Source organism: Pseudorasbora parva, chromosome 3, assembly GCF_024679245.1.
Source record: "Pseudorasbora parva isolate DD20220531a chromosome 3, ASM2467924v1, whole genome shotgun sequence".
NCBI classification, from domain to species: domain Eukaryota; kingdom Metazoa; phylum Chordata; class Actinopteri; order Cypriniformes; family Gobionidae; genus Pseudorasbora; species Pseudorasbora parva.
The window spans coordinates 57469296-57484759 of record NC_090174.1 but is presented as its reverse complement, the minus strand read 5'-3'; the positions used below and the strand labels follow the sequence as shown (position 1 = coordinate 57484759).

At 37.3% G+C, this 15464-nt stretch overlaps 3 protein-coding genes across 4 annotated transcripts in view; 1 reads left to right on the top strand and 2 right to left on the bottom strand.

Annotated features, from left to right (window-relative positions):
• The window catches only part of crybb3 (crystallin, beta B3), a 783391-nt gene that overhangs the window by 654431 nt on the left and 113496 nt on the right, over window positions 1-15464 (top strand). The window lies entirely within an intron of this gene.
• On the bottom strand, window positions 2799-9663 carry LOC137072086 (transmembrane protein 233). Its single transcript, XM_067440306.1, has 3 exons — window positions 9033-9663; window positions 4546-4680; window positions 2799-3451 (listed from the first exon to the last, which is right to left on the bottom strand). Exons 1-3 carry the CDS (start codon window positions 9216-9218, stop codon window positions 3440-3442), a joined length of 333 nt encoding a protein of 110 aa, XP_067296407.1. The 5' UTR covers window positions 9219-9663; the 3' UTR covers window positions 2799-3439.
• The window catches only part of LOC137071528 (RNA-binding protein Musashi homolog 1-like), a 45196-nt gene continuing 42158 nt past the window's right edge, over window positions 12427-15464 (bottom strand). The window contains exon 14 of the mRNA XM_067439620.1: window positions 12427-14719. Coding sequence (XP_067295721.1) covers window positions 14678-14719 — 42 coding nt within the window. The 3' untranslated portion in view covers window positions 12427-14677. The remainder of the gene's footprint in view (window positions 14720-15464) is intronic.

Sequence of the window (15464 nt, the reverse complement as noted above, 5' to 3'; positions counted from 1 at the left end):
CGTTTGAGCTTTAGTGAGAACCAATGAGGTTCATTCTCGTGTTACGCAGCACGTTTGAGCTTCAGTGAGAACCAATGAGGTTCATTCTCGTGTTACGCATCACGTTTGAGCTTCAGCGAGAACCAATGAGGTTCATTCTCGTGTTACGCAGCACGTTTGAGCTTCAGCGAGAACCAATGAGGTTCATTCTCGTGTTACGCAGCACGTTTGAGCTTCAGTGAGAACCAATGAGGTTCATTCTCGTGTTACGCAGCACGTTTGAGCTTCAGCGAGAACCAATGAGGTTCATTCTCGTGTTACGCAGCACGTTTGAGCTTCAGCGAGAACCAATGAGGTTCATTCTCGTGTTACGCAGCACGTTTGAGCTTCAGCGAGAACCAATGAGGTTCATTCTCGTGTTACGCAGCACGTTTGAGCTTCAGAGAGAACCAATGAGGTTCATTCTCGTGTTACGCAGCACGTTTGAGCTTCAGTGAGAACCAATGAGGTTCATTCTCGTGTTACGCAGCATGTTTGAGCTTCAGCGAGAACCAGTGAGGTTCATTCTCGTGTTACGCAGCACGTTTGAGCTTCAGCGAGAACCAATGAGGTTCATTCTCGTGTTACGCAGCACGTTTGAGCTTCAGCGAGAACCAATGAGGTTCATTCTCGTGTTACGCAGCACGTTTGAGCTTTAGTGAGAACCAATGAGGTTCATTCTCGTGTTACGCAGCACGTTTGAGCTTCAGTGAGAACCAATGAGGTTCATTCTCGTGTTACGCATCACGTTTGAGCTTCAGCGAGAACCAATGAGGTTCATTCTCGTGTTACGCAGCACGTTTGAGCTTCAGCGAGAACCAATGAGGTTCATTCTCGTGTTACGCAGCATTACTTCAGCATTACTCAACATGAGGTTGAGTAAAAAAAAAATGTTGGTTGAACTAACCCTTTAAAGCCAAAATAAGACATTTGCTAGTTAATGTGGACATGCTTCAAAATATTTAAAGTCAATGACATATATTTTATTTGACTTTTTAGGTAATTTTCTTAATGACCTCGAAGCTAACAGATTTTCAGAAATGATCTTCACCACACTGCAGAGAAAATCACACTATCATATACAGTGATGTTTATGGAATGAAGACCAAGAAGACAGTCTCTAATGACTGAAAAAAATCAGCAATGAAAAGCTAAAATCTAAAGCTGATGAATTGGAAGTTGCAATATTGAGCAATTCTGACGTGGGATAGTTTTTTAATGAATACGTCGCCACCAGAGGGAGACATTCAAAAGCATTTGGAAACTTCAGGATGGACCCTGCTGCAAAATATAACATGAACTTAGTTTTTAGGGTTCGTTTTTTTGTTTTGTTTAAAACACTAGTATCCCCAAGGTCATGCGTTCGATTCCTTTAAAATGCACTAACTAATACATGTATACCTTGAACGCTTTCAAGTACGCAAAACAATAGGTTTCAGATAAAAACGTTTGCCAGATGCATAAAGGCTCCAAAGGTCTCGGGGGTGTCTTTTGGTCTGTTTACTGAAGGATGAAAAGGAAACATCCGTGTGTCCATCTTAAGAACACCTGCATCATCATGTGACCTGCTAACAAAAGTGCCATTTGACCCCAGGATTGTTCAACTAGATCCTGTTGCTCTGCCCTCAAGGCAAATGTGCATGAGAAGTTGCGATGATTACTGGTAGCTGTTCGCTGACAGCAGCTGGTAAAAGCTGACCTGTCATCTGCACCAGCGTTTCTTTTGAGATCCAAACAAGCAGATTCTACACTCTAAGAAAAGGTTCTATTTAGAATTATTAAGGGTTCTTTCAGATGCTTCTTTTAGGGATTCCAAATGAAAGAATTGTATTTTGTTTTAATTAATAATTATTTAGTTTTAATTTCAATAAAATTGTATGAATTAAGCAAATTAGGCCGCTTGTAAACATACGTTATCATTCATTTTTGTTGTTGTTTTATTTACCCCCCCCCCCCCAAAAAAGCATTATGAACAGTTAAATCATCACGAATGTTTTTATTGCACCAAATTAATTTAATTTGAAAATATTAATTCCACTATTTAATTTCACTTTTTGTAATGCTTAAAAAAACAGAATAAATTGCCATGAAAATAATGTAATACTGTTAATTTTTAACCATAATACTGGGAATAAAAAGTCACGTTTGACTCATGTCCCATAACACATTTCACTTCTGTTCTAAGTCGGTCTGTTGACTGGGCTGAAGTCTTTCAGTGGAAGCATGATGTAGTTCTGTGGAGCATTTTTCTGTGGAGCACGGGCAGCTATCCTGTGTCATGTGACCCCACTGACCAGAACACAGGATGACAGGAGGCCCCTGACACCGCCCGCCGTGGGATTGAGACCCAACACTATATATAGAACGGATGAGTGCTGAAGGTACATATCCAAATACACCATCTCTCCTGACTGAAGATTAAGAGGGTCGGGAGTGAGAAAAATAAATGAGCCTTAATCCTAATATCACTTCCAACTTACAAATATCCGCACACTATCCCCTATCATTTCCAACTTACCCACATCTTATTTGGTCTACATAAGTATAAGGCTAATATTAAACTAATATTACTAATATTACTTCCATACTCTTGTTTCTGAGTGAAACTAGCCTGATGTCGTCATACTCAGATTCTAATCAGAATATGGGGCTGTGATTATGGGGTGTTTTACCCGAACCTGGAAAGAACATGCCTCTGCACCATACACTGTAAAACACTTGCACTCTATAGTTGCATTTTTCAACTTTAAAGCCTTTGAAGCATGAGCTACTTGTATGAATTGTGCTTATAAACAAAGTTTATTATTTAAGTTCATCAAAACATTTAAATCCAGATTAGTGTCCTTTGATTTGTAAAATATTGGACAATACATAAATACATAATCACTATTTTAAAAAAAGAATCACATATAAAAATTAAGACCTTTGCAACTGTTTTCATGCTCTACTAGCAGAGGAAAAGCACCAGAAATGAATATTTACATGTTCAGTATGTCCATGTTCAGTGAATCTAGGACGTTAGGATGTTAAGACTTGAAAAACTGTAAACAGCGTGATGTGCAGTGACATTCAGCCCTGAAATCTTTATATTTCAACAGCACAAACATTATTTTGAAAAAGAATAAAACATGCATAGATTATACAATTATTTACAAATTTAGTATGTGCATGGATGCATAATATTAAGCGTATTAAAGGTGCATAATGTGATTGTCTGCAAAACATTGCTTGGCAAAAATGGCATAACATTCATCTGCCTCTCTCTCTTTTATAAAGTGTGAGCATGTAAAGAGGAGAAGTGGTGTCAGTCTGAATCAGCCTGGTTCTGGTTTCATGTTAAATCCTCTGTTGAGTTCATCAAACACACTGACCCAGTGGACACCATTCCTCCAGAGGACAGCGGGACACGAACACACTCTTCTTAAACACGTTTCTAAACAAACAAAGAGTCCAAAAATTATTATTTTTATTATTATCTGTTAATGTAGCATTCAGGCTCATTCTTTCACATTTAATCAACCAATTTGAAGGGTTATAATAATCCGGATCGTTATGTTTAATATTGAATAGACAATGTGGCAATTAATTCATCATAAATTAATCACACATCAAATTTGGCTGACAAATTACCCCCAAAAGATCATTTAAAGTCATTATTTGTGTTAAATGAGAAAATAATCAAATAGACATTACTGAAAGTAGCTTTATTTATATACTATAAATAAGATATAAATGTATGTTTATATCATGTTTATATAATCTATCTATCTATCTATCTATCTATCTATCTATCTATCTATCTATCTATCTATCTATCTATCTATCTATCTATCTATCTATCTATCTATCTATCTATCTATCTATCTATCTATCTATCTATCTATCTATCTATCTATCTATCTATCTATCTATCTATCTACCTACCTACCTACCTACCTACCTACCTACCTACCTACCTACCTACCTACCTACCTATCTATCTATCTATCTATCTATCTATCTATCTATCTATCTATCTATCTATCTATCTATCTATCTATCTATCTATCTATCTATCTATCTATCTATCTATCTATCTACCTACCTACCTACCTACCTACCTACCTACCTACCTACCTACCTACCTACCTACCTATCTATCTATCTATCTATCTATCTATCTATCTATCTATCTATCTATCTATCTATATTATAAATGTGTATGCGTGTCATACATTTTTGTGTACACATACACAAATGCACACACACACACACACACACACACACACACACACACACACACACACACACACACACACACACACACACACACACACACACACACAGACACAGATATATATACATACAAAAAATATAATAATATATATATACACACATATATTATATAAAGACACTTAGAGTTGATTCATTGATTTGATAGCACTCATATATACAGCTCTAGAAAAAAACAAGAGATCACTTAACCTTGAGAAATCAATGTTTTTCCAGAGCTGTATAACAGTATGTATAGTATTGACGGTATGTTACCGTGCTGAAATGCATGGCGAACAAAATGCTGATGATGAGGATGCCGATGATGATGGAGGCGATCGACACATAGAGCGCCATCTTCCCTAAACGCCTCGAACCATCATAATCTCCCTGATCATAACTGTTTCTGGACTAGAAAAGAGAGAAGATACATTACAGTTCAATTAGAGACACAATAAAACACTCAATGATATAATATAGAGAGTTTTAATAACTCTTAACTCTTTTAATAACAAGAGTTGTTTTGATTTAATGTTTTTAAATTTGCCAGCACATCCAGCCAAACCAAAAATTATCATTACTCTAGTTGTTTGTCTTATATACATACAGTTTACTACATTATTCACTTTTTAAATAAAATTCAGGGCTCCAATTGAAAATGTTCTAGTGACTGATCACATGTAAATTTGTTATTTAATTTCTGTAAATTAAATTGCATCAATTCACCGAAATTCAATTTGAACTGAAATATTTAGATGTGATCAGTCACTAGAACATTTTCAATATGAGACCTGAATTTTTTTACAGTGTTAATATTTGAATATTAATATTATGATTTCACTTTATTTTACAGTACATGCACTTACGTGTATTTACCTAAGAAAGTACATATAAGAGGCTAAAAGGCATACAATGTAATATTATCTAGTGGCATACCACTAGAGGTCGCCTATTCAAAATGGGACTCTGACAGAAATCATGTTTGTGGATGAGATTATTAACGTTACTGTATGCAGCAGAGCAGGGACGAGTGCTGTGGAGCTAAACGAGGCCGCTGGAGCGATTCCTAATGAGAGACGAGTGCGACACAGCGATAGAAGCTGAGCTTTTATTGTCATAGTCGCCTGCTATGAGACAATTGTTGCACACTGCAATATGCTAGATCGATATTAGAATATCATATTAATAAATTGGCTTGTGTTGCTAAATAGCATGCAATTAAAGCTGGACTATGTAATTTTTCCGTCCGCTAGAGGTCGCCTATTCAAAACAAAGGCGTAGCTTGATGACGCCAAGTTTGAGCTCAGCATCTTGGGACATGTGGTCTTCACCTCACAGCCGGTGGGAAAGAATCCGGATAGGACTCGTAACAGAAATCATGTTCTTGATGTGATTATTAACATTACTGTAGTGTGAAGCAGAGCAGGAGCGAGTGTTGTGGAGCTGAGCAAGGCCACCGGAGCGATTGAATGCAAACACGTGCCTTGCGAGCAGCGGGACTTTTATTATGACGGGACACAATCGCTGGCGCCATTTCCGCTTTTCCGGTAATGAGTGTAGCCGTGCTTCCACCACAGGAACTTTATCCAGGAACTAGGAACTTTGGGATGGTACTCGGTGTGTTTTGACCGCAGGAACTGGGGTATAAATGAAGTTCCGGGTAAATATTTCCCCCTCAAAACGGCCCTGCCTGCGAGGTAGTACTTTTTCAAAGTTCAGGGACTTTCGAGGGCGGGACATGGGCGCTGAACATGCTGATTGGTTTAGCTCACGCAACATTTTATTTCAACCAGCATTTTTAAAAGTCTTTTGCGAGGTTCGTTCTGCGTTCAGTAAATATCAGTCTTGCTCTTTCTGTCTGATGGCGCGGCGTGCGTTTGTCTCAGCCATCTCACGTACAATGTCCTTATAGCTGATAAAAACACATTGTCATTTTAAATTCGCTTTAGTGTCAGTGCTTTTTCTTTTTAGTGAACAATACATAACCAGCAAAAGCAGCACAGCTTGAATCTCCACCACATAGTTGTTATTGTTGCCGACAGTGTCACGCAAAAATGATTACGGTCCGTCGCTGACTGGGAGGAGCAGTCGCGCGCAGTCCTACATCTCCGGACTAAAATGTGCCTAATCTTCACGGTACTTTAGACCGCAGAGGAAATGCAGACCGTAGCAGGTCTGGGGGGAAAAAGTTCCTGTTAGAAATTGTTCTGTATAATTTTGGTGGAAACGGGGCTTATGAGGTAAAGCAGCTCTGTTTATTATATGAGATACATTTAAGTGTGTTTAAAATGATGTTATGCCGTTACTGACATTACTGACAATTGTTCACACTGCTAAGAGTAAAGCGCTTCTGCAGAATAAACCCGGAAACCGAGGGTAACGCAGATACGACGCCATTGACAGGCGACTCCTTCAGACGTCCCGGTTCTTTGGTTAAAATAGCAATCTTCTCACAATTTACAACATTTAGAATATTGCAAAATATATAACACTGGCCTGGTGGTTTTTGGATATTTTACCGCAAAAATACTACATCGTGCACCTTTCATTTTAAAATATATTGTATGATGGAGAAAATGCTGTATTACAGCACGATAATTCGTTTTCTGGCAATGAATGTAACCAAACAGTTGCTCACCTGTCTAATAATATATTAAAGCATCTTTGGGGTTAGCATGATTTCAACAAAATAAAACCAGAAATCGAGGGTAAAAATGATGTCATGGATAAGTAACGCATGTACACGGTGTCCTGGTTCAAATTACTCCTATCTCTGGATTTTAACATTCTTGGAAACATTTGGGATAATGTAAAGTCAATAAAATATAACACTGTTCTGGTTTTTGGATATTTCACTTTAAATAAAATGACATATTGTGCCTTTAAGGTTATGTTTAGGGTAGGTTCAGGTTAGAACATAGTTATTACCCAGTTATTGTAATTACTATAATAAGTACACAGTATGTACATAGGGAACAGGACTGTAAAATAAAATGCTACCAATATTAGTTATAGTAATAAACATTCGAACTGGAAGAACAACTTTCTCACCATCCCTAATTGTGCTTGGCATAACACTTAAAGGTGCAGTATGTAAAACTAGTGGTGAGGTTGTGAATTGCAATCGCACAATTGCTCACCCCTCCCTTTTGAAGCTAAATTGGCCGACTAGAGGATGGATACCTGACCCGAGCCCGACGGGTTCCGACGGTACCCGACGGGTCGGGCCGGGTTCGGACAGATATTTAGAAATGACGTTCAGGTTCGGGTCGGGCTCGGTCACGTCAGCGCGATAAGGCATTGAACCATTTAAATTTAAAACTGCTTATTATGCAAGTAGCCAATGGGCCAGTTAAACTGGATGCAATGGTTTGTTTTTGTGATTAAAATACATGTAAAATATTACCCTAACATCCGTCTTCCTGCATGCGGAAATTTGTTTATGTCGCCGTGACAACAACGCGCAACACTTGAGTGCATATTGCCCGCGGCATCCCTGTCATTCCAGTGAGCGCAACTTCAGCGCTGCTGGCGGCAGGACAGCCTTGAAGCCATCCACAGTTGATGCAATCCTTTTTCTGCATAAAACCTCGATTAGCCTAAACTTTGATGGATAGATTATGTAAATAGATCCCATGTTGCAGTTTAGGAACCATACAGTTTGTGAAAATTGGTAAGATGACTTTCATTTCAATAAGCATTTCAATTGTGTTACGTTAATGTTTTGTTCTGTTAGCTTGGGCCATTTTTAGCAGACCTTTGTTCATTTCATTTCAGTTGGCTATTTGATTGGGCTCTGTGTAACGTTTGATGCCCCGTGTGCGCGCTGATGCGCTCGTCTGTAAACATTTCAGAATGCCTTCCTTACAGTTGCTTAATAAAAGCAGGCTTTCCACACAAACAAACGTGCGTGTCATTAGTATATGAGGGGAAAAAATTGATTTTAACTGTCGGGCTCGGACATAAATATTTAAATGCCTGTCGGGCTTGGGTCGGGTTCGGTTACTGCTCTGTCGGACGCGGGTCGGGCTCGGACAGAAAAATGCGGCCCGATCCGCACTCTATGGCCGACACAGGACAACAATGTAATTGTCAGAGAGAGCAGAGAGTGACTAGCACTCTGTAGAGAAGTTTGTCCGTTTAGGGCTAATGTAGAAACATGGTGGCTCAAAATGGTAATTTCACTATAAGGTGACCTGCAGTGTGTGTAGATAGAAATGGCTCAATTTAAGGTAAAAAAATAAATAACAAAATACGGTTAATTATGTAAGGTCTTGATACAACATTGAAAACATAGTTATGTATATTATATTGCATTTCTGCCAATAGATCCTCATACATACTACACACTGCACCTTTAAATCTTAAATATCTGTCATATTCTGGTGCATGGGTGCTTCCTTTCCAATATAAATATTGATATATTTTTTTACTATTTTATCTTCTGCTAGGTAAACCCCACCATTAATGGAATAACAACTCAAAGAGATAATGAGTCAAGCATGTAAGCTTAATATTTAGAGTCATTATTGATGAAGTATGATCGATAATGATAGTGTTACTTGACACAAATTAAACTGTCAATATATATGCATTTGCTTCCATTACATTAATATGAAGGCAGGCAAAATAAAGTTTCTGCTTTAAACTTTCAGGATTTAAAAACATTGTACCTTGTATAACATTTCTTAACCTAATGAGTTAAAGCGATGTAAAAAAGATGGGTCGTCGTAACTTATTGATAGTTCAGATTTTTAACTCACCATGACAGAAAACACCAGGGCTATAATGTTGACGGGGTAGGCAGGACAGAAGCAGGTGAGGATGGTCAGGAGCAGGTAATTTCGTAGAGGAGGCCGTGGGGTCGAAGGACCGAACCAGTTGTGATACAAATCAATACTCCCGTTCAGAGAGTCTTTCACATCCGTCTGCGAGCCACCCGGCGCCATGATGGCAGGCCAGCACTCCTGATAATGGGCAAATGTCCCTCAAAAAACTACCTTGGAGAAAAACTTTGGAGTTATAAGAGATGCGTAAATCCAGCAGAGCTGTGTGGGCTGTCAAGAATCCAGATGAAATGAGAGCGTTTTGGGTGGGAGGGATTTCTGGGCAAGATGAGCCTGTGAGTAATGGGATCACCGGGAGATGAGACAAAAATATGGGCGACACTTTCCCATGGACAGATTCCAGGTCAACAAAATGTGTGCATATGTTGTTCTCTGTTCTCTGATTTGACGCGGCTGTACTGCCGTTTCTCTCTAATCGTTCGGCAAATATATCAAACTGTAAAATGACACCAGGACGGTCTCGTCAAACTGAACTAATAATAGGGTCAAACGCAGAAATGGTGATGAAACTGGTGTGTTTGTTCATGTGTGTGTGCAGTTCTACGCGTTCGCAGGGTATCAGGTGTGTGTTATGGGGCAGAGATGGACATAACAGGGCAGGAGGGGGCAGGTCAAACACGTCTGTTCCCATGCCTCCCAATTTTGGATGACGTCTCACTTGTTTGTGACCAGCTGAGAAGCCACACGCATTGGCTAACAAAGCATTTTGGAAATGTGTACACCACCACAAAAAGCATAAAGATGTGGAATGAAACATTTTAGTTTTAGTGTTTTATTTTTATGTTTTTTTAGTTTTCAGAATTGTAGCGATTGGAATGTGCCAATTTGTATATGCAAATACAATTTCTTTATAGCTTGAAATGTGGACACTATTTATTTATTAAATGTAATTGAACTTGTAGTTAGAAAGACATTATTTTATTAATAATTCCTTAATTTATATGAACATTTTACAAAATGTTCATATATATTCACAATTATTATCTAAAATAATAATAATACTTAAAAAATAATATAATATTTAAAAAGATAATACTTACAATATATTATAATAATATAGATGTGTTGTGGCTGTGAACACATTTTTGTTAGGCTAATGTTCTGTTAACATTACAACCAAAATATATTTTTAAATATTTATTGAATTATATAATATTTAAAAAGATATTAGAGATATACTTAGGGATATAATCAATGCTATTATTAATTTTGGATTTCTGAATTGGACTAGTTAGTTAGCAGCAAACATTTTATTCATAATTCCCTAATTTTGAAGACTTTACTAATATTCTAAAATAATTATTATAATAAAAATGTATATACATCGTGATTCATGATATATATATATATATATATATATATATATATATATATATATATATATATATATATATATATATATATATATATATATATATATATATATATATATATATATAAAAGATACTCAGATAGAGATATACTCAACATTATTTCTGTATTTATTTTAGATTTCTGAAATGGATTGGATAGTTGGGGGGTCAACATTTTATTAATAATTCTGTAATTTTGAATTTATTTATTTTAGACTAGTATTTTTATTTATAGGCTATAATTCATGCATATTAATTAATTTGTATGTAAAGCCATTGTGTATGAAATATACTAAACTTGCCTTGCCTAATATTCTAAAATAATAATAATAATAAATATAATATATTCTATATATATATATATATATATATATATATATATATATATATATATATATATATATATATATATATATATATATATATATATATATATATATATATAATATTTATTATTATTATTATTTCAGAATATTAGGCAAGGCAAGTTTAGCATAAACTTATAAATTATATATATAAATTATGGCTGAGAACACATTTTCAAAGCTTGACTGCTTTTCCTTAACTAGTTTAATTTCATTTCAGAAATATAAAAATATATAAATAAATAGTCTTGAGTATATAATATCTGTATATAGTGTCTTTTTAGGGTGTAATAACAGAACATGAACAAAAATGTGTTCTCAGCCATAATTTATATATATAATTTATAAGTTTATGCTAAACTTGCCTTGCCTAATATTCTGAAATAATAATAATAATAATAATAAATATTATAGTCAAGTTTACTAAAAATTCCTTTATTTTGATAAACATTTTACTACTATTATAACATAATAATAATAATAATAATTTTAACCATTTTAAGTATAATATTTAAAAACATGCTTAGATATTAGAGATTTATTTATTTAGTTTTTTTTATGGGGTCTGAACTGGAAATGGGCTAGATAGCAGCCAACAGTGTCGTGGCAAGTCCCAATTGTCTTCAATATGTCAAAGAAAATCTCACTGAGGCGAAGTTCCAGGTCTCAGAAAAGTAAACTTTATTGTATTGTATCAAAGAGAGATGCCAGCTAAACATCTGACCATCTCATCCCAGGCTCAAACTTTTATACAGTTCTAACTCGTGATCGCATTACTCCTCACATTTTTACCACAATTCCTCCATTCATGAACTTATCTAGTCTTCTTTGTAATGGTTGCAAACTGCCAATTGTTTTTCTTTTTCCTCCAATGACAGGATTCTATGTATCCTTCTTGATTGTCACCTCACAGTTTTCCACAATGACATACAAACGCCATTCTTTTCTAAGGGCAGCTGGGCAACACTATCACTGCTCTGACGTGAATTATGACCATGTTGACTCATCACCTGCATCCCACACAGCGGGTATAATCTTCCTTTGTTGGCCCTTCTTTTTTAATGCACAGCCTCAGTCAAGCCTACAAAAAATGAAGGAATTTCCTCCACAACAGCAGCCAACATTTGATTAATAATTCCTCAATTTTGATGACTTTATTAAATATTCTATTACATTCAAATATATGTGGTTGTGAATTTTGTGAAACAACCAAAATATATTTGTGTATATAATATTTCAACAGATACTCAGATATTAGCGCTATACCCTATATAACGCTATTTATTTATTTTAGATTCATGAAATGGAATTGGACTGGACAGTTCAACAATGTTTATTTCAGCAATAATTGCTCAATTTTGTTCTAAAATAATAATACTGTTAGCATTTTTATTTATGAAATATTTCAATGTTCAGGGTTTGCAATACCGAATATGAGTGTTATGAAAAACTATTTACTATTCATGATATTTCAGATTTACTAAAGATCACAAAGAGATGACAAAGTGTGTCATTCATAAGAGCATAATCCATTCTGCATATCACAATCTCTGCAAACCCACAAAGAAAAACTGGAATACAGAGGCCATCAAATGGAATGTTTTAAAATAATTTATTAGGATCTTTTTATTTGAAAATTTCCAGAGGTGAAAATTAAAAAAATACAGTAAAGAGACGGCGGAGCAGCGTCTTGGAGCATCAGGTCACAGTGTTGCTTCCCGCCGCCCACTGATGCTTTCCAGTTCTGCTGCTGAATCCCCGAGCCCCGCCCCTTTTACAAATCATCCAAACAAAACAGGCATCGTAACATGTACTGTAAAAATCTGAGAAACTTTCAAGGGGTTAAAACGGATCTTGAAAAATATAGCTTTTTTTCTGAAAAATAATTCTTAATGCCACATAATCGCCGTCGCATTCGTACCAGCGCTAACGGCGTTCGTTATTACTTGAGTTTAAAAATAACTTATTGCTTTTCGTTGGTTAAATAGTTACAGTGTGTGCCGTGCAGTAGTTTTGTGAGGCGTCCCTGTCAGCTGGAGTTTTGGTCGTCACGCAGACACTGCTCCAAAAAGAGGCTACACATGTCAAACGGAAGACTGAATATTATTGCAAACAGGTAGAAATCAACGATCAAATCCGACGTTGCCAACTTAAATCGCTCTGGATGCGTATTATTAATGTCGTTTTCCCGGAAGGCCTCCGTTAGAGCCGTGAAGTCACGGACGTCCTCCTCCGTTACCGGCAGAGACAAGACAGTTTCAAAGGTGGCAGTTGAATGCATGTAAACTAGCTACGTGTACATCCATACTTCAGTCTACGCTGTGCACTTACACTCTCCCCGTCACACACACACAACCACGACAGGATAGAAACGGAGATGTAACAGCGCTCAGACTCCTTTGCTTAGTAAATGCGTCCTTCATTTCTTTAAAAACAGCAGTGTACCGTCAAAAAACAAAGAGAAAGGAGAGGGAAAGTACACTGAAAGAAGTACACTGCGCAACAAAATTATATATATAATATATATTTCCAAAAAAAACAGCATGAAGAAGCCTAGCAGCCGTGCCCTTCCAAATGAGGCTACTAAACCGGTTAGGACCGCCTTTCCTCTTCCCTAAAATGGGACCAAATCATCTGCTCTTTTTTGGAAACCCCAACCTGGTTTTTCAGCGACGCGGTTTGACGCCTCGTACGCGAAAATGTGAGGATTCGTGCGAATCCTCGAAAGCCGAAGCACTTTGTGCAACCGAAAGCTCCGTTTGATTCGGAGCCCACGGAAAAAATTAGTTCCGAAAGAGCATCAAAACATTTATCTTAGAGAAATTTTCAGTATAAATGGAGCCGAAAGTGAGAGAAGCCCAACCGAAGACTTACATCAGTCCGACCTGGTCATGACGCTAGTCTCAGAAGTACAAGATTCAATGTAAAGAAAGACGTTTGCATGTTAAAAAACCCATAAAGGACTCTCCCCCTCCCCCTCCCGCTCCGGCGCCCCCCAGTCCATCGCTCAATCCGAACCCTTCCAAAATACATGCAATATATACAGTATCTACAAAAAGAAGCCGAACAATGAGCCTCGGCACGAGCAGAACGAATGGTTTAACCAACTATTCACGCAGGAAATTCATAAGCGAGGCCCATTGTTTCTCATATAAAAACCAATTTTTACGGAAAAAATATCACACCGATTCAGCTTGCAACATTACAAATGCTGTGTAAAAACTAGCAAAATATACATTTTTGTCCTGTCTTTTTGTAAATTTGATTCATTCTCATTTCTTTGTTCGGTGTCGTTTTGATTTGTCTGAAACCGTAATGCTTAATAAACATCAGGGGAGACAAATCATGAACTTTTTTCCAGTTTCGTTGCTCCTTCTCTCTCTCTCTCTCTCTCTCTCTCTCTCTCTCTCTCTCTCTCTCTCTCTGTCTTTCTCGACATCATCCGTTACAGCACGAGTACAGTAAAAACATAAAAACACAGTCAGCGAAAATGCAGAAAAACTTGTCAAATAAAAATCCGGAGTAAACGGAAATTCCTTGCGTGTTTCCGCACGTACAATCAAACAATAAGGTTTTTTTCTTCATTTTTTTTTTCTTTGAAAAGACAGACGGCAGCGTATCATACGCGAGTCGCTGATGAACGGGATACGTCGGGAAGAAAATACGGGATGAGGAAAAAGAAAAGTGATGTTAGTAGAGAATGGAGGAAAAGAAAAGATGGAAACTCCAGGGTGGAGTCAGGAGGGAGCGTTCGTCCCATAAGCACGTCACGTGGTCAGCAGCGCTCGTGGTTCGCAAGCTCGTGAGTTTCTTCATCCCGTGCCGGATGCTGATAGGACGCCCCTCAGTGGTAGCCATTGGTAAAGGCAGTTGCAATCAAAGGGCCCTTGGAGGATAGAAAGAGAGCTTTTAAAGGAATGTTCAAGACTTTGTGGCCCTGTTCACTCCTGGTATTAAGATGCGTTTTGGTCGATCGGATCACAAGAGGACGACGCTCAATACAGGGGTAAATGGGGTCTAAAATCTTTTGAGCTTGTCCACTTTCAACCACTTCCAGAGGTAGTCAAAAACATTCGACCGGATTGCTTTCATAGTGTAAACAATCTTGTGGGCGAGAGTGTTCAAACAGCCACAAAAGACGTCTACTCTCCTCCTACTGACCTAGCGCGTGAACATTATTGGAATCGCTTTAGCCAGACGGGATTAAAAAGTTTGGTTTGAAGATGAAAAACACACAGAGCACAGTGTTCTCTCACCATTCCTGATTTCTAACACACACTCACAGCGTTCGGCTGGTCTTGTGTCAGTCAGAGCAGAAACGAAAGCTGCGGCTCTCCGGGTGTTTTTCTGTTTTCTCCAGATGATGTTCATGTGTAAATTGCGTGAGCTTATTTTGTCCATTAGATCAAAAGATCTGAAAAAGCCCATGCATTTACCCGCCCACAGACCCTCCCCTCAGAGAAATCAGGACAGAAGACGGATTAAAACACCAGGTGTAAATGACTTATGATCCCATCGACCAAAACATCTTAATACCAGCTGTAAACAGGTCCTGTGACACAAGTCATCCCTTCAGTTTATAAAAACAAGCTAAAATCATGTTTGCAGTACACTAAAAAAATCCTGGGCTA